Below are 20201 nucleotides of genomic sequence, written 5' to 3'. Positions count from 1 at the left end.
GGGAACTGCAGAGACCCACAGCTCAGGTTGTAGAATCCGTCAACTAGACAAATGTAAGTCATACACTCCAAAAACCTCACCTTTATGGAAGAATGAAAACAAGAAAGCCAATATTGGAGGTATATAGGACACCTTGTTTGCAGATTGCCACTAGCCATGTAGGAGCTACATGTTTCTTTAGACGGGACAGAGAAGCAAGTCAGAGTTGATGGGAAGATGGTTGGAGCTAAACGCAAGGTAATACTGAAAATAACCATGTTGGACGCAACGGAAGCCGTCGGAGTGGATTGAAAAGTATGTTTACGGCTGCTCTCCATCCGATCTGACTGAGCTCGAGTGAGTTCTCAGAGAAGAACGGGGATAAATTTCAGTCTCTAGATATGCAAAGCTTGCAGAGATGTGTCCCAAAACCCTTGCTGCTGTACTTTCAGCAGAAGGTGGATCTACAAGTTGTTGAGTCAGAGGAGGGGGGATGCAAACACACAGAAGCTTTTCAGATATTTGTTTGAAAAAGATTTTGAAATGTATCTTTCACCTTTCACTTGGCTATAATGTGACAAACGATGGATAGCACGAATTGGAACGGGTTGTGAAGACTTTTGCAAGGTCTTCTATGTAATACACTCATGACATGCATACTTGAAACATAATAGGCTGATGATATTTAAAGAGTGTCAATCTAATCCAAGCCTTCGTATAAGGAAAGAGTGGCACTTTGTATCCTCTAATGTCTACCGAAGGAAAAAAAATGCACAAATACACATATGCTGGGACACATTTTGGCCTTGTCTGAGGTGGAAAAAGAAAAAAAAAGTAACTGGTGTGGCAGAGGTGTAGGAGGGATAAAAAGAGGGTCACAAGAATGGAGCAGTCAGGAGCAGAGGTGAGGGACGATTGAGAGGCGCATTAGAAAGGAGAAAAGAAAGGGTGTTCTTTTGCTTTCTTCAAGCCTCTGTTCCCGAACCCGCACTGCTGAACCATTAAATTCTGCAGCAGTCACCTCTCACCCTGCCTCATGTCTGACACAGATCGGACTGTGGTGGCTTGACACCGGTAGTGGCCCTCGCCGTTTGTTGTCGAGCAATGCCTGCTACCATCAGCCTTGAACCCATGTGTTCACAGGAGGGAGCGCACAAAAGGAGGGAGAGAGAAAATGGCATTTCGGAGAAAATAGGGAGGCACAAAGAGACCGTGATAAAAAAAAAAAGAGAAGCATTGCAGAGTTTGTGAAGGATGGATAAAGGTTGCACTGTTTCATTTCAAATACTTTTTTTTTTGTTCTCTGCCTTTGATGCTCAATAAGACAGCTTTGCTTGATGATAGAGAATACAATCGATTTCCGGGGTTCCGTTTTCATGAATAATCCTACGGCTGCAAACAATACAGCGACAGAACTAAAAATGTGAAGAAGGAAAAAAAAAAAGGGCCCATCGGATTTGTTTGTCTACCTGGCCTATTTCATCTTTAAGTAAGAATCTATTCTGCAAAAAAATTACCTTATTTTTCTCTCACTTTTGTTGATGGAGCTGCATGGTGGAAGAGATTCCCCTATTTCTGGGTTATAGAACACAATATGAGCCACTTATAATAGCGGTTATCAATGAGATTCTTCCCTTACAGAAGTGCTGGTGTGTTGTTTGGCCGGTTCTGATTTTGGATAAGTCTGTCAGTCTAACTTTGTATTACACTGCAATGAATTTTTTCCCACTGTTACCATCAGAAGGGGTTCAACGGAAGTGTGAAGACACATAGTCCCTGTTAAAGTCAATGCTTTTGACTTTACATAGTAATATTAAAGTATTTTGAGATATTTTAGCATTTATTATAAAAATCCTATCAGTTCATGATAAAAGATAATTCGATGCAGTCACCCCCATGCTTAACAGTTGGGAGGGGTCTCTCATTATCAGAAATGCTTTAATAATCCCAGAGGGAAATTACAGATAATTTGGCTGTAATGATGGCTGTCATGGCCAAAGACTTACATTTTTATTTCATTAGACAACAGGCTAGGTCTCCAGATTTAAGGAATTCAGTGCATGTATAAACAGAAATATGGCTCTTGTGTTGCTTTTGGAGAAATTCCTTCTTCTGTGTTAAATAGCCTTTTGGCTCATATCTGCTGTTGTAACTCAACCTATTAGAAGCACACAAATCCACAACATGATCTGGACTTTGTTCATCAGGATCTCCTGATGAACAAAGCAAATGAGAACGAACGATGGCTTAATCTTTATCAACAATTCTATCTGTGATTAACAATGGTAAATGTTTTGCACAAATCTGCATGTTTTCTTGTTATTCTGCATTGCATTTTTTAATTTTTGTTATGCACTTTCTTATGTTTTAGCCTAAATCACTCCCTGTTTGCAAACTGTGTGACCCAGTTGGTTGGAGGCAGTCCATATTGCTCTCAGTAACCGTGTGTGTGTGCGTGTGTGTGCGCGCGCGTGTGTGTGTGTGTGTGTGTGCGTGTGTGTGTGTCATGCTCCGCGCATCTCTTCTCAGTCAATTTTGTATGTCAGGAAAAGAGTAGGCATCCTCTTTGTAACTGACTGATAACATCACAATGACACTGATTTCAAAGATATGTTTGTAGGCCCATACACTACTGATTTCAAACCCTTCCTCTTAAGGTTCACTGTCGTATATTTAAGAGGTTTCCCTGACTTAATTAAACGAGTGGCCACAGCAGAACTTGATAACCCTGTTGACCAGGGATGGGGAGCAGCACTACATGAAGTTTCTTGTTTTTCCTTCTAAAAACTCTCATGTACAGATGAATGTCTGACATAAAATAAATCATATATTCTGTAATTTCATAACTAAACCTACAAGGTTCAAAATAAATAAACAAAACAAAACAAAAAGCTTCTCTAATTCCTCGTGCTTTCCTCAAGGCAATGGTGCTGCAGGACAGGCTATCTAATATTGATGTTTTTCACATTCCACTGCAACAAGACATACCATACTCCAGCCCCAATAAATAGTACGAGGATTTAAAAAGGATCAGCTGTTATCAGCATTTTTACTGTGCTCAGTTATCCAAAAAAAATGTGGCACCTTCGGCAGCTGTTGTTCACCGCATACAGTGCATACAAAGCAACTGCTCATGCTGCAAACCAAGACAGCTCCTCGAATGAAAACTTGTCAATTGAATTACAGCTAGCTTCGAACTCAGAAAAAAAAGATATATCAAAACAGATAAACTGCTGCAGAATTTAGTTTTCAAGAAGTAGTGGTCACAAGAAATATTTAGAAAGAGAAATAATTTTATCTATAGAAATTCAAAAATGTGAGGCCGAGAAAATATTTTTGCCACCACAGCTTGTGATTACATTATTTTGCCTCTGCTTTCATAGAAAGCACAAGAGTGATAAGTTACACATTTTATAACTCCAACTCAGACTTCCCAAAAAGTGCAAATTTCCGACTGTTTTTGTTAGGTTTGCAGGAGTCAGTCACTGCCGTTCAGGTGACTGGAATTCTGACAGGTGTGCCCACAGACGCAGCATGTTCTTCCAAAACAACCACTCAATGACGATTGATACCACAGTCTTTTCAAAGGAACTACTTTACTTCAGTGGCAGGGAGCAGAATAATAAACAAAACGGCACCCATTGTGGTAGAAATACGTCGTTACTAAAAAAGACTATCACTAGATACCACTGGCAAAAGAACTTTCAATTAGGGTTCATCAAACAATTCCTTCTCATCGCTCCAGTTGAAAGCTTTGAGGTAAGATTTGGAGATGTGTAGAATCTCTTTTGCTTCATTTCAAAACATTAATGTTTCCTCAGAATACTGCTTAATAGGTTACTCATGTGTCATAATACGAAGGATCATTTTATTTGGCCCGCATGTACGCTACTTTAAGATGTTGGCGGTTGTGTCACAGTCTTATTTTAGAAGATAGAACTATTTTTTTTTCTTTATCAATGCTTACCATGCATTACATCTTGAATCATTGCAACCAACCATTTAATATCTGCATCTCTCCCATACCTTATGTACATGTTTTGAAATGCACTTTGAGTTGGACCTCTTGGACAACTGCTTGAGCAGATTCTGAAAGAAACACATTAGCTTTGTGTTAACCTGAGCAATGAAGCAATTAATTTAGCTGTTTGTGTGTTGAATTATGAATATTAACTTATTCAGTGTGAACTTCTCTTAGAACTAGTCCTTAAGAGTAAACATGTCTCTCATTCTCTGAGCCACAGCTTACATTCAACACAGGGCACTGAGAGAGTTATGAAAATATGCATTAGCATATAAAGAATGCTTATTAACAGTAATGTATCCTTAAGAGACATTTTCCTTTGGCTCGTGGGCATCATGTTTTGACTTAAAAGATGATGATTATGTATCAGTGATGATGCAAGGCAAAAAAGCTCTTTCTTCCACAGCTCTCCAATTCTCTATCATCTTGTTATGGCCATAAGAGATATTATTAGAGATCGCACGCCTCCTTCTCAATTAGAACGGACCAGACACAACATGTGGTAGCATGAAATCCACTTCGACACCAATAAAGAGAATGGGGAAAGGAAGAAGACTAAGCTTTCAGCTTCAAGGGGGAAAAAAAAATAAGATGGAGAGGAAGGATGAAGAGTGGGAGGAAAATTGAAGAATGATCCCTGATTGTACTTGTCTTATGAGGGGAATCCATCAACGGTGACAAGCGAACAAATAAAAGCCTTTTTTTTACCACTATATTCAATTGACTGGTGTGAGCCATGTTTTATACCAGCAACACACAGCAATCTGTATACGTAAAAGACACAAATGTTCATGTGCGCGCATAGCTTTGCAGTCAAAAATCCCTTGCATTTTGCCTTGTCCTAACAGCTCATGGTTTAATCTTTGCAGAATAACATCTGATTCCTTTAGGACAGTTGCCTTGCTGTGCACAAGTTAAATAACCCAGAGGGAATCGAGAAGGTTCAACAAAGTAATGGATAAATCTAAATAATTTAACAATAAATAAAACTTGGAGTAAGAGACAGATATCAAATTTGCCAGGAGTTAAAATTTGTCAATGCTTTACCAGGCCAAAAGTCAATAAAGTATCACTAAGGAGTAGAACACAGATATATATATATATATATATATATATATATATATATATATATATACATATATATATATATATATATATATATATATATATATATAGATAGATAGATAGATAGATAGATAGATAGATAGATAGATAGATAGATAGATAGATAGATAGATAGATAGATAGGTGTGTGTGTTTTTCAGATAAGCAGTATTACCATATTTGGGCATCTAACCTTGGATAATTAAAGTAATAAATACTATAAGGGGAAACGCACAGTAAGGTGTTTATTTCACAGGTGCTTCAATGTTTTGGTTTAAATTCCTCCTTAATTTACCCCCACGTTCACCCTTTTTACCCCTGTTCTGAGATGTATCTGAGAGCAACTCGTTTTGATACTGTTCCTTTAAATCTAGACCAGCGGCCCTCAAACTGGGGTCCCTGGATTCCAACCCGAGGTTCCACGAACCATAAGTTGGGGGTCCGTGAAACACATGTTGTCAAGCCTGAGGAGGCACTGCTGAGGATGCGTCGGGGTTGAGCTAAGTAACACAATAGACAAATATTTAACTCCATCCACTTCATCAAGTAAGGTAAAAGCCAAATCAAATAAATTTTGGAAGTAGGAAGACAGTTACATTGAGTTTGGCTTTATCGAGAAAGAGGATCTAATCTCCACCAAATCTCTAAGATTAGGTGTATTCATATATATTTTTCAAAGCATATATAATTCCCAATGTATTTAACAGTACAAAAGGCTGTTTAAGAATACAATCAACATGAGGAATCTAAAGGGGTTCTTGGGAAACTTTTACCGCTGCTGAGGGGTCCCTGGCCACGAAAAGTTTGAGAACCCCTGATCTAGACGAGGCACTTCACAACCCACCTTCCTCTAGGTCACAGAGCATCCCACTGCAGCCCCTTCGACCATTTTTGGAGTATGCTGGGGGATGTTGTAAGGAACAACCAACATTTATCCACTTGTAGCTTTGGCATCCTTCAGCTTGGACTACAAAATTTGATTTGTGAGATTTGTGATCCGGAAGTCCATGACCTTGTTTAGCAGTTCTGCAGGAAATACTGTGTATGTAATAGTTACATACATACATTCTCCCCCAAAGGAAAAAAAGAACACCCCTAGATTAATTTGTATTTCGAGGCTCTTTTTCCTTAGTTATACACATTACCATGTGCTGTAACACTGCTTCACACACCCACCGTTTATGGTGCTGTACACCCAAAGCAAAGTCAATACAGATGAATTACACCTCTCTTTGTTTAAATAATTACTTTACCAATCAAAGGGTACTTACAACAAAAACAAAAAAAATAATGAACAGAAAGAAAAAGAACTGTGTCTATACTCTTAAATTCTAATGGCCCATTAATATCAATGAAAGGAAGACTTTAAAGAGAGGCAGTAAGCAACATTGGCTTGTGTTAAGGTACTGAAAGGGCTGTGGGTATTTTCTTTGTTTTTTCCTTTTTGTGTTATAAAGAAAAGAAAAACTCTAAACAATAAATTGCATTTTTCTTTTTGGTCGTATTTGAATGGAAACCCCATAAGTGTTCATTATTAAACCACCACAATATATTTTTTTTTTTTCCGGAGGCCAGACTGTGTCGTATTACTTAACTCAGCCACAATGTCAGTAAACTAGCTGTGAATTTAATGATGTTCTGCATTCATTTAAAAAAAAAAAAACACGCCGTGCTAACTACCACCTCTTTGTAACAAGTTAAGGCAAACCAATTATCTACAATGAAATGAAGGGAATAAGAATCAAACTACTAACGTTAGTAAGATCACTGCTCCTTTGTGCGACATTAGGTGAACACAGCAGCCCAATTATACAGACTAAAGGCAGTTAGGGAAAGACTCAAGTCGATGATAATGGTATTAACCCAAAAAAAAAAAAAAGACAGCTTGAGAACCAGCACTTGTAATAGCCCAGTAGTAAAAATCCTTGATATATTTTGTTTCAAGTTGCAGACTTGCATCCATACTCACGCTGTTGGATTTGTGCGACGACGTGTAAAAAAACTTACAGCTATGACGTGCAATGTATTCTACTTTATCATATGGTGTACTTATGCTCGGAATGTGAATTACATGTGTTTTGATTTTGCTTGGTGAATATGCTTATCTACATGAGATTTTATTGACACACAATAAATGCTGGTTTTTTTTTTTTCTTTAACCCAACAGTGTATTTTATGTTGTTAGAACAGAAGTAGGCCAGTTTTAACCAAACATTGAGGCAGAAATTGTGACCCAGTTGGCGCAGTTTAGGAAGACACAAGAGGGGAAAAAAATACTATTTCATAACATTAATTTCAGTGTACTTGTTAATAGTTATTTAGTGTATAATATAGTAAAGGTTTTTCACATAATGTTTTTCACTTTGTATGTAGTTGGTACCAGTTGATGCTGGCTCTGTCCATGCAAAAACAATCATGAAATAAGGAAGGTGCCTACAGTGTTTATCAGTGCCTACATCCTCTCTGGTTTTCATCATGCTACTAAAAACCTCTAAGCCTGTGTTAGGATGGTGAGAGAGTGGACGGATGAGTCAAAGGAGATGTTACAGGCATACTTTGACTGCACAGATTGGCGTGTTTTAGGCTTCATCCACTGATCTTAATATAGTTACTGACACTGTGATATATATATCAGTTTATGTGAAGACATGTGCTGACCGACACCTTTTGTACGTATAACAATAAACCATGGTTTCCCTCACATCTGAGGAAGCTGCATCAGACCAAAGAAGAAGCTTACAGTGAGGACTAAGCCCTCTATGAACAGGCCAGGAACAATCCCCAAAAGAGCCTTTTATTTCCATTGCAGGGACTTGGTGCATTTTTGAAAGCCCTTGCGAGCATTTTGTGAGCGTTTGATCAATTTATCCAAGTGATTTAAATTTCCGAGGTTCACACTTTGCCAGATTAAATGTTCCTGGTGGTGGGGTTGAACTTTCAGATTACCCCAGGATTGATGAGGGGTGGGGTCAAAGCGGATAGTTCAAATAGAAGTGCAATGGTGTAAAAGAGCAGCAAAAACTTTGATTAACGTCTGATATATTACACTATTTGTGACACAAAAACTTTTACAATGTCTTTAGGCAAGAATGTAGTAAAACACAAATATCTGCTCGGATTATATATAAAAAAAAAAAAATGCCGAACACAATGGACAACTTACAGCCATGATTATTCAGCTACGCTGCTGTGAAATAAAACAGGTATATAACAGATATCTGATTCAAAAGCCAGGCTATACTATGAAAAGCCAAACAATATAGAAAAACCTTTTTTTTCATATTGATAGTACACATTTTAGAATACGCAATCCAATCCATAGACACTGCTTAATATTTGACTAAAAAGTTCCAAAAACTGTCACAATATAAGGATTTGTTTATGTTGCGGGACTGTTTGGAACTGATCATGCCTACTCCATGCTGCACTCATCTGAGTCACCTCCCAGCCATCTCTCAGCACCATAATCAGCTCCACCTGCTACTGCCACTAATTACCATCAAGTCATTCCACCTGGTGATCTGCCTTTATATACCTGCCTCAGTCACCACTCCCTGACAGAACATCTTGTCTTCTGTTGCTTCCTGCATGTGGGTTTCCCTGGTGTTTTTGTCGCTCTGCTTGCCGACCCTGTGGACCTGTGATCAATTCTGTCTCTGCCTATATCATATGGTCTTCTGCCATCTTCCCCTGGTCAGCCTGCCTCATTCATCCCCTGCCACTACCAGCCAATCCTTCCTGCCTGCCTGTCATTCACATTCTATTTAATAAATCTATTAAAATAATACACTACCTCTGTTAAAATAATATCGGGTTCCTTGAGTACAAACCATGACCAAAAAAAAAAAAAAAAACAGCTACTTTTAAGGCTGCTGAGAGAATTTTGCAAAACCTGAGTCACTGAACCAAAGTGCTGACAAGCTGCTGTTTTACAGACTTGTATTAAGTCATATAAAAAGTCTGGCAATTTTATTTGTCTTAGCTTTAATCGTATTGATCACAAATACGATCACAGGAATAGGCAACATATCTTATTGGAGTAGAGAAACAGATTAGAGGCACTTTGTCCTGATGTAAACCAAAAACAGATTATAACAATGGAACATCTTTGTCATTCACATTTTGGATAAAGAAAAATACGTCTTGTTATGCCAGGCGCTCAGTCACTTCACCCACCCTCCATCTTTGGGCATTTAAAATTGCCAGAATGTGGGTGTTGGTGGGAGGCTTCAAAATTTCTAAAAGCAAAAAATCTAATTTTAGCTTGAGCTCAACATTTTAACAACTATCTCTCCTTTTATGGTTCAGTGCTCCTGTACAGCAAAAATAACTCTTATACTGAAGGAATAATCTCACTAATAGTATTATTCCTATCATAGGACCTCTTGGTTTTTGGATGTTTCTCCACATAACAGGTCCTCTGGTTTTGATTAAACATGGTTATACCATAGTCTCTGTTCAGAATTAAAATGAGTGCTGGAAATGGATTTTTCTGACTATTAGGCCTCCTCTGCACCGGCTGGTTTTCCACCCCCATGAAAGCATTCACTGGAGGGAAAACCATATTCTTTACAGGCTTTGATGTATATTCTTTTAGAGCACATATCACAAAACATAGAAGTCCTATTTTGTTGCCTAGTTACATTCCCCACTGCCTTATTTTAATGATTTTGTCAGACAACTCAATGGTGGTAGAAACCACATGCCTGTGACCAAATGGCCAAGCTGCAAGATGAGCATTCAACCCAACATGCTTGGACACATGCATCCGTGACAATAGGCGGCATCTGCCAACACTAAAAGGCTTGTGCAAAACACAGGATTGAATTGAAGGGTTTCTGTGCATTCATTGCATTCCTGTGCTGTGAACTCTTCCACATTTTATACGTTTCAACCTTTTTGTGTAATCATGTTATATTTAACAAATAAAAAAGCGGAAGATTTTGTCAAGCATTGATTTTCGTCATTGTGCTTCCACCAATATTCCACCGTCTAGAAACGGAAACAATATTTGCTCATTCTTTGAAAAATAATTAAAACTTAGACTCAATAGAGAGCATCTATAAACACCAGTTTTTATATCTTGCCACAAATTCTACAATGGATTTAAGTTATTGCATTCATATGCTTTAATCTGAACCATTTGTTTGTAGCTGTGGCTAAAACTATTCCATTAGAAGTTGAACCCCTAACCCAATCTCAAGTATTTTACTACCTCCAACAGTTTCATGCTGATAAACAATTGAGGGTTGTGAGGGTTTTCCCGTTTTAACAAATATTCCAAATACCTGTATTTAGCTCCTTTCCCATCAGCTCTTGTGTTTGTTTAAGAAAAGCATGTCAACACCATGAGGATGCCACCACTATATTGACTGTGATGGTGTCAGGATGCCGTTGACCAGTCTTTCATCACACCTATATAGAATTTAGCATGTGGGCCAAAATATTCTGTTTTGGTCTCATATGACCAGAACACCCTCTTTGCCGTTTTAATGTTGTCCGTGTGTACGTAGCTTGTCACAAACTGCAAACAGGGCTTCTTTTATCCTGCACACCTTTTTTTTTGGCCACTCTTTCATAACCGCCAGGATTATGATATGACTAATGGTATTCCTGACAGGAGATTCTCTTCCGAGCTGTGGAATCTCTGCAGCTTCTCTGATTAATACTCTCCTTGCCGTCAGTTCAGGTGGATAGACGACGTATCTGTAGGTGTGTAGTTGTGCCATGCTCTTTCCGTTTCAAAATTGATGGCTTGACCAGCTTTTAGTTAGGTCTTCAAAAGCGTGCTCTTTTATAACTTAATCCCACTTTAAACTTTCTCCCACAACTTTCTCCCTCACCTTTCTGCGGTAATTATTTGTCTTCATGTTGCTTTTTGTTCTCTAATGTCATCTGATAAACCTCTGAGGCTTTCACAGAACAGCTGTTTTTAATTAAATTAAATGGTACCCAGCAGGACTATGATTTACTTATAGAGGTATTCTAAAAGCCTTTGATTGAGCTGGAGTTTATATAGGGGTGAATAAACATATAAAGAACGGCTTCCAGATTTTTTACTGTAAAATGTGAAAGACCGTCCATCCACATGCACAAATATGTACTGCTCTCACAAAACCTAATAAAATATAGTTTGCTATGTATATATATATATATATATATATATATATATATATATATATATGTATATGTATGTATATATATATATGTATATGTATTATATATATATATATAGATATATATATATATATATAGATATATATATTTATATATCTATGTATATATATGTATAGATATATATATATATATATATATATATATATATATATATATATATATATATGTATATATATGTATATATATATGTATGTATATATATATATATATATATATATATATATATATATATAAATAATTCTAAAAGGAAGAACTTAGGGAGGAAAACGGCAACCTGCCGGATAGTAACAACAGAAAAGTGTAGCCAAGCAACAGCTTGGAGCCAGGCTTATTAGCTGGAAGAACAAAGAAAGAACACGGGAGGGGAAAACTTTGGTCTGTTTCTCTGCCACTCACACACTAGTACAAGCTGCAGGGCATGCGGGCTCAAATACGCAATCCTTATCCCTGCCAAACCTCCTCTCACATCCCTCCAAATGTGCCTCGTTTCTGACAGTCCTACATTTTCTACAGCACATCGATCACAGGCTGTTAAACCAAAGGATTTGGCAAAATGCTTTTTTCTCTCTTCTGCCAAGAGTGAAATATTTTGGATTGTTAGTGTGTTGCTCTGTTTTGTTGTTTTACTCAAATACAATCACAGGTTTGGTTTATTGGTTCTGTCTCAAATATAAGTCATATCTCGCAATTGAATATTTGCAGACTGCGTAGGGATGGTCGAATAATTCCGACTTTATTCTTTAGACACACACATATGACCACAGCCCTGCTGTAGGTGAGTGGCCTTGGTGTTTTCAGAGAACATCCTTTCACAGCTTGCTCTCATCCAAACACCAACGCCTGGTAAAAAAAAAAAAAAGCTGTTTACCTCCTTCTAATTTGAATTGTTTAGGTGTTTGTTCTTTAACTCAAACAGAAAAAAAATATTTCCATGGCATTTAGGCACCGACAAAAGAAAAAGTGATACAGGACTCAGATATTGTCTAGGTAATATCAGAGGAAGAGACAGAAAAGAGGATTTTCAAATACGTCAGTGTCTGAAATAGCTCACGTAACTTTTTCACACTCCCTGTAAGCATTTACTTGCATCTCAGCGTAAGCTGCTCGCCTGCGAAAAATAAATAAAACTTTTATAATGTCTCTCTACATCACTGTCACTTATTTTACAATCCCTTTGTCCTTGTTTGTTTTTCTTTTTCTCTTGTTCCAGCTTGCCTCTTTGCATCTTATTTGTCTGCTGACACTAAGAATCCCCCATTTTGCCACTTCCACACCCGGGGGGGAATGTGTTTGCAGCCTCAGTAATTATCCCGCTGGTTTAGAAGTGCTGAGGCCAAAGGGGCAAAGCTCAGAGCGCAGTAAGTCTTGCTGCCACAGTTACTATTGCACACAGTGAAACAAAGTGTGGACGAAATTTAAATAGGTCGGACACGGAATGGGGAGGATGAGGAAACACATAGGAAGAATGAAGTGAAGGTGGTCTGTTTCTACGTGACAGTTGTCAATTAAGCAACATAATTCTTAAAGACAGCTTTGTCAGCACTTAACTATGAAAGCTTTCTGATGCAGCACGGATTTGAGTTTCACACATAACCCTAGGAAACCAGATAACAAGGAGAGTTGGGCTGAAAATAGAAAAAAAAAAGTTTAAAATACTGAACTCCTTCCTACAAACAGTCACTTCAAACTTTTCCTGAGTGGTCAGCATTATTTTACAGAGCCAGCAGCTGCTTGGCTTTGTGCAACAACAGGAAAGAGGAGGAAAGAGTTCTCCAGCTATTCTCCAAAGATAAAATAGTCACAAAAGTTTCTCATATAAGGTCGGCTTCGCCTTGCTGTTACTGATACTAATTAATGTGTAAATTAACTAATATCTAAATAAACTAGTTTTATATCAATACGCAAAAAGATTGCACAGGGAATGCTAAAACCCATTAAAATTGTAGGATAAAATATGTATCCACCTTTTATTTCTAGATTTCTTTTAATTTGTTGAAGTAAAAAAGACAGAGATCAATACTGAGGCAAAACTATCAGCTCCATGGGCAATATGAAGTTTTATATATTAAGTACATATGAATTCAATTCAATTCAAAATTACTTTATTGATCCTTACATTTAGAGAAGGGTCTGTCACTGTCCCCTAACCCTAAAGGAAACCCTAAAGAAAACTGTTCTTACCACACAGTGCATGATGTGATCCACTGTTTGCATCTGATATTGTTCCTTCTCTTCAGCCTTTTCTTTTTGATGCCATACCCAAATGGTTTTCTAAACACTTCAATAAAGCCTCCATTCTTTACCAAAAACAAATAAAAATGCACCCAGGAAACAAAAAGTGCCTAAACAGGTATTGGGGTCCTGCCTATTTCTCTCCAAATCACAGAGATGGCTTTTCCCATTAGATTAGTATTATCACTGTTCAGCCAAAATATGGAAGGTAATTTGAACGGAGATTTTTACTTTACAAATTGCTGACATGGCCGATTCGCACAGGATCAGCAACACAGACAATTATTACAAGTCGCATGTGATCCCTGGGTAAAACTAATCCCATCAGAACAGGACTTAAGAGTCATTCAATTTTAATTTAGATTTGTTTTTTTATTTCACTAATAAGGCTTAAAGATCAGTTCATATTAGTCATTTAATTTAAAAGAGTTTAGCAGTTCAGGTTCAGCACCGTGAATGTCACACACATAAATATACAGCAAGCTTGCTACAAGCCAACTTGAACAACTTGTTGTCATTCGCTCTGCAATTCTCCAACAGGGCCACAAGTGTTCATATAGCATTAATAAGGAACATTAATGTTGATTAATGATATTTTGTAGAAAGCTATCAAGCTGATTGCCTTGTGGTTTAGCCACGTGACCCGGGCATAGCTCCAGCATAACTTCTGGTCGTCCGACCCCTTAAAAGCGCCCCTCAACCATTCAAATGTGATTATTTCTGGAGAAACAATCACAATAATTATAAATCAAGTGTTCTAAAGGTTATTGAATTTCAATTTAGCAAATAATTGTTTAAAATATAATTTTCTCTAACGTTTTATTTAAGTCTGTGTTGCATTATGAATGGGATGAACACATTAGTTAAGCTAATTTGACCTCATTTAAAATTCTTTAAGATGAACATTGTTCCTCTAAGTTTAAGATCCTCATTGAACTCTAAAATCATTGAATCATTTTTTATGGTGATGGTTTAACCATTTTTATTTGTTCCTTTGTTCTTTTTGTATGTGCATAGCTCATTAGTTTCTTTTATGTTAATTTTGCTCTGTAGTTTTATTTAAGTGTCACTAGCCTAGTAAAGAAGAGTTGCTGATTGAAATATGTTTGACTTGAAGTTGAATTATTTCTGTTAATAAATTATTATACTTGAAGATACGTTGTCGCTTATTTATTCCAAGTATGAGCAGTTTGCTGCTAGATAATGCTAGAACTCGAATCTCTCTCTCACCTATTGTCCTAATCTCAAAGCCAAATAGGACTGATATTCTCAGGACAGTACCTGACAGACCAAGTGTTATTTGATTAAACATTAAATAACTTTATTGCCAAGTAATTGCACAACTGTGAGCACTGCAATGTGTTTTATCATTTAGCATGTGTCAATGGCCATCTTTAATTCACGTTAGACAAGCCGCTCAAAACTGGGAACAGTAGGTGTTCCTGAAAAAAAAGAGGTTTGAAAAGCATCGCTGGATTCTACACCGTGGAGCATCAGCTGCCGACCAGACACAGCCAATGTGAATAGATTGGATAGAAAACAATTTTGGCAAATATCTTCATGGGTGTGTGATGCTGCTGATGTAAAAACATCGAAAAACATACCTCAAGGCCACTAATTACTATGCAGGTTTGACACACCCTTTTGTAGACTTCTCCTTATTATACCAGACAAAGTTGATCCGAAAATGACCAGTCCCTATTAATAATAATATGTGACAAAAGAACATATTTTGTTTTAATAAGTTCTTTACACCCTGGCTCTGCATCTTGATAACTAGTTAGTTTTTTTGTCTTGCTAAAAACTAAATCTAGTGTCTGTAATGTATTTGTCTAAACTTATTCTTAACATAAAGTCATAGCTCATCCAATAGACAGAAGAGCAATTAGGCCTAACAGCGTGGCTTAGGTTGCGGGATTCATGACAATGGCACAAAGCTGTGCTCCTCATGACGCCATTCCGTTGGCAAACAGCTGCATGCTCAGCTTTGGAAACAATAAGCAGAAAACAAAATGTTCATATAAAAAAAAATATATCAAAGAATTTATTCTTGTCATACCTTATTTGTGTACTTTCTTACACTATTTATGAGCTTTAAAGATATTTTTGTAACCTTTAAGTTCAGATCTATGTGATTTATAGTTCTTATAAGTTAAAGCAAAAATATATTATGGGAAGACGACATGTTTAGATAATTATTATCTCTATGACATTAGTCAAATATCAGTGATAGCCAGAGAGTAAGGTCTTCTTCACAAAGAATTAACGTAACCACGTTTTCCAAGAACTTTGGAACGACGCTAGGTAATGGCAAATTTAGAAAGCCTCATGCAACTTTGTACTCTCAGCCCTCATCACATCTGACTTGCATGTGTCATAACAATCTGGGAAACTTCCCTTGAATTGTCGTTGGCCTCTGTTCCTTCAGCATTAGTTGCTGCCTGGAGAAGCAAACACCATCAGGACTTTCATCAGTTTGCAAGCAGGATGGGAGGAGAGGATGCAGGTGGTGGTGGTGGTGGGAGGTGTGTTGTTTTCTGCCTAGTAGCCAGTTATTTCTGCACCAAAATCTTAACCCAATACTGTCTGCTAAAATCTTTGCAAACATCGCCAGAAGGAACCATACACAGTGTAAAAAATCTTTGTGTTGTTTTCTGATCACTCTGAGCGGATCGCGCCAAGCCTCTGAAGCCTAAAGTTGTTTTTGTTGCACTCCACGGCTAGCATTGTGAGATCCTTTTTTGAAACGACAATTTTCTCATTCATCTTCTTCTCCTCCTCACTAAATGCAATGCCAGAGCTTCCCTTTGACAGTGGGACAAATACATTTTGAATTTAAACTGCATCCTTAGAAGCTTCACAGTTCTGTGGAGGTTCCTGTCATCCATATGAACAATTCGGAGGTGTGCATGTGCTTCTCCTCAGCTAGGGGCCCTGATCTAGAGAGCTCTGTGTATACTGATCTATTTGAGCGAAGGAGCTGAAAATAAATTACAGCCTTGCCATGAAACCAGCGAGGCCAGTCCTGCTTGAGATTCTATATTATTCCTAATCCACACAGGGGTGCTACACCCAGGATGTAGATATGCTGATGCTATGAAAATTACCCACCACAGCCTCACCATGGAAGTTTTGAGCATTCCCAAAACAGTCAGGGAGCTGTCACCATCCATCATGTATAATGGGGAGCATACTGCATTTTTGATTCCCTCCAGAGGACCCCTCTGAGACCCTGCAGAGACCATCCATGTTTGGGCTGATTTTTGTTATGTTTTGAATCAGTCCTGGTCCAGTGTGAGACGGGTGGAAGGCACCGAGCTGGCATTTGGAGAATAGTTGAACATTGTCAGTGTTAAGGCTGAAACAGCAAAGCCCTAACCGCAAAGTAGCAATGTATTTAATTAAAAGATAATAATTTCAATGCAAAAATACCAATGTTGTGAGATGATACCCCTGTCGTCTAAGCCTTAATCCATTTGCAATTACTTAAACAGTACAATCCTTGTAAAAGGCAAAAGCTTGTTAGCTGTGTGGCTTGTACATAGTTAGTCAATAAGGATAAGTCAGCTGATGCCGATTTCAAAGAGTTAATAACTCTGAATATTGTTCCAAAAGTACAATAATTAATTTCCATAAAGCCTGTCAAACCTATTAAAGGATACCAAACCATGTCCTGTGTTTAATGAAAAGCACCCCTTCCCAACTTTTAAACACGTACAGGACCAATCGTGCCTCATTAGTGCTGCAGTCAATGACGAATTGCACATATACCTCGACAAAAAATGTTTTAAAAGAAATGCACGAAAATTAGGTATGCAACCACAGGGATTCCACAGCAGAAAGTTATCCAAAACACACATTCATTTCAACATTGGCAGCATTGTCAAAGCATCTTTCATGAGATCAGGTTGCCTTCAAATCATTTAAATACGCACAGTTACTGAAATTTGACCATTGTGCACAAACGTGGATGCCAATGTAATTTCATAGGGATATGCATAATTGATATATGAGAAATCAGCACAAAGAACTCTTTATGCAAAGCTCATGAGAGGGGGGGGAAGAGGGCATTCTCAACTCATGGGCTTAGTTAGCATCGCAAAAGAAAAGCACTCGACCAGCGATGATCATAATAAATTCTGCATGTGATCCACCAAGAAACATGATATCCAGTGCCCTGGTCATGAGAGACACATGGAGGCTAGGGCTATAGCCTTACCTTTGGCTCTGCTAATGGCAACTGCGTGTTGAAAGGTACAAGGTCTGGCTTTCTCCTGGGGGACAGCTGCTTGCCTCATGCCTGCCTTGGCAGCGCTAGCCCAGGACCTGGCATTGACACCCACGCCATCTGTACCTGCAACTGCAATGTGCACAGCAAGGGGTTACGGATTAGTGCTTCAGCCATTTCGCATGCACGCTGTCTTTTCTCACCTGTGTCATGTTAAGTGTGATGCAGAGGGTAGGCTTAACAGAGCTGTGTTCCTTTTACCCCGGCAAAGGAATTTTCTGCAGTCTAGCCCTCGGGGGTTTCAACAAAATGCTATTGAGTCAACAGAGCTATGCTATCAGCGGATAAACTCTATCATATCAGCGCTGACTGTATACGGCTGGAGGTGTGTTGGGAGTATATATCAAATCCTCATTTATTGGGCAGAGCAGAGCAGCCTTCAGCTAAAGTTGTACACCTGTTAAGAAGCAGAAGCAAAATCAAATAAAGCTAAATATAATGGAATAGGATTCATATATAGGAGGAGCTGTAGGAGACGCCGCATGCTCAATCCAAGGCTTACACCTCACCAAAAGCATCACTGTGTTCCTGAGTTGATGCTGGCACTTTCTTTTTTTTTTTTTTTTTTTTTTTTACATCTACATCTACTGTTCTGTTCTGCACCAGCAGTTAGTTTGGAAGGCTCAGTGTGTAATTTACTTTGCCACTGCGCAATAATCCCCTCATTACGAAAACTTTATTTTTTTTTTTTCTCTCACTGAGTCATCCAACTTAAGAAGCATTCCCCTGCAACAGCAATGCGGAGTCACAGCGTTTAACACCTACACAAGAGAGATGCAGAGTTTTTACATGTGCACAGCTGCCTATGTGGGGAGTTGGAAATACGAGCATCAAAAAGGCCCAGTTTGGGGCTTGAGTGGACCCCGGATAAAGTCTTCAAGTGTCGCGTTAGGCGGCCTGATTAATGGCACGAAAACATTTATTAAATGAGATTTATGGGAGCTAAGAGGAACATGTGGAACTATCTATTTTCTTTTTTTAAGTTTGTGCAACTTCTAAAAGGATATTTAGGTCAAAGTTACAGCAAACCTGGAGGTTGTAAAATTTAAATGAAGGAAAAGTCAGATGAAAGGGGTTGTGACTCGAGGTATGAGGGAGGACGACTTTTCCAGAAAGAAAGCTCAAACTATTATCTAACACCATAAATACTACATACCAACCTGAAAGTGCTGAAATATTAGGTATTCACCACATTGCCATCCTATGTAGAGTGGCAACATATCTCCTAGAGCTGGCGAGCATTTTATTATGGTGACTATTGATTGGTAATATCAATAGGACCAGTATATTATCAGCATACATGGTGGCCACATGACAAAAACAATAAAGAAATGAGAGAAAGCCAAGAACACAAATAGTGGCTCATGGGAGTTCGAAGCTGCTTCTTTTATGACTTCCTGTAGAAGCTAGCTATGTTGCAGCGCTATCTTAGCTTGTTTTTACATAAGAAAAACAGGTCAAATTTGGTTTTAGCTGTTTTTTTTTTCTTGTTTTTTTTTGTTTTTCTGTCTGCCCTCCTTCACAACTGTGCATTGGGAAGTAAACGTCTTGTTTGCATCTTTGCTAGTTTTGTTTATTTTAGTTTTATTTTAGCTTAGTTTAGGTTAAATGCACCTCCGGCAACTCCCATCTTTTTGTTCCAACAGCCTCTCATGAATCTAGCACCCCAAATAGCGAGATTCAGTAAAGAAATGCAAACCTATCTGTGCCACTGTCAGGTTTGTGGAGGTCTTTGTCTCTGTAGGTCTCCAGAGGTTGCTTACCTCAAAGGACAGAATCTAGCGGGGTTTTGTTTTAAAACTGCTTAGGGTATATATAGTAAAATGAACGTGCAGGCCCAAAAAACTGCATTTAAAGAACCTGCAGGATTAACAGGGGCGAAATTCGACATTAACAACTGCTTATCATATTTTGACAATGTGTTTTCTTTGTTATCATTGTAAGTTTGGAACGAGTATTAAAATTTAAAAGTGCAGAATTAAGCTGATAACAAGCTTGATTTATTACAGCCATGATGGCAATTCAATGAGCCTTGGAGTGTGCTAGGCTGAGAAAGATCCACCCGGTGCCGCTTTAAAACCAGAGGGGGGGTGGGAACATGCATGCATTTGTAAAAGCAATTACAAATATAATAAGCCTCAAATGGGACCGTCAGAGGATGCAGTCCAAAATCAGGACACAAATTATGACTCAACAAGGAGGTAAACATACCGTCGGAAGGAGATTGCCATAAAGCTAAGCTACATCTTCCACACGACACAGTGAATAATCTGGTTATTTAACTCACTAGAACAATGTAAATAATTCTGAGAGATTATTGAGGGGAAAAAAATGTATAAAAAAAGTTTAAATAACATTCTAGATTCAAGTAAATTTCTTAGATGAAACAAAAATATT

The 20201-nt window shown here is 38.1% G+C and overlaps 1 protein-coding gene across 1 annotated transcript in view; it reads right to left on the bottom strand.

Annotated features, from left to right (window-relative positions):
- The window catches only part of LOC105934473, a 43894-nt gene that overhangs the window by 14015 nt on the left and 9678 nt on the right, over positions 1–20201 (bottom strand). The window contains exon 6 of the mRNA XM_012874461.3: positions 17736–17876. Coding sequence (XP_012729915.3) covers positions 17736–17876 — 141 coding nt within the window. The remainder of the gene's footprint in view (positions 1–17735; positions 17877–20201) is intronic.

The sequence above is a fragment of the Fundulus heteroclitus genome, chromosome 13, assembly GCF_011125445.2.
Source record: "Fundulus heteroclitus isolate FHET01 chromosome 13, MU-UCD_Fhet_4.1, whole genome shotgun sequence".
Taxonomy (NCBI): Eukaryota; Metazoa; Chordata; class Actinopteri; order Cyprinodontiformes; family Fundulidae; genus Fundulus; species Fundulus heteroclitus.
Note: the sequence above shows the minus strand (reverse complement) of the source record. Positions and strands in the feature narration are given on the sequence as shown.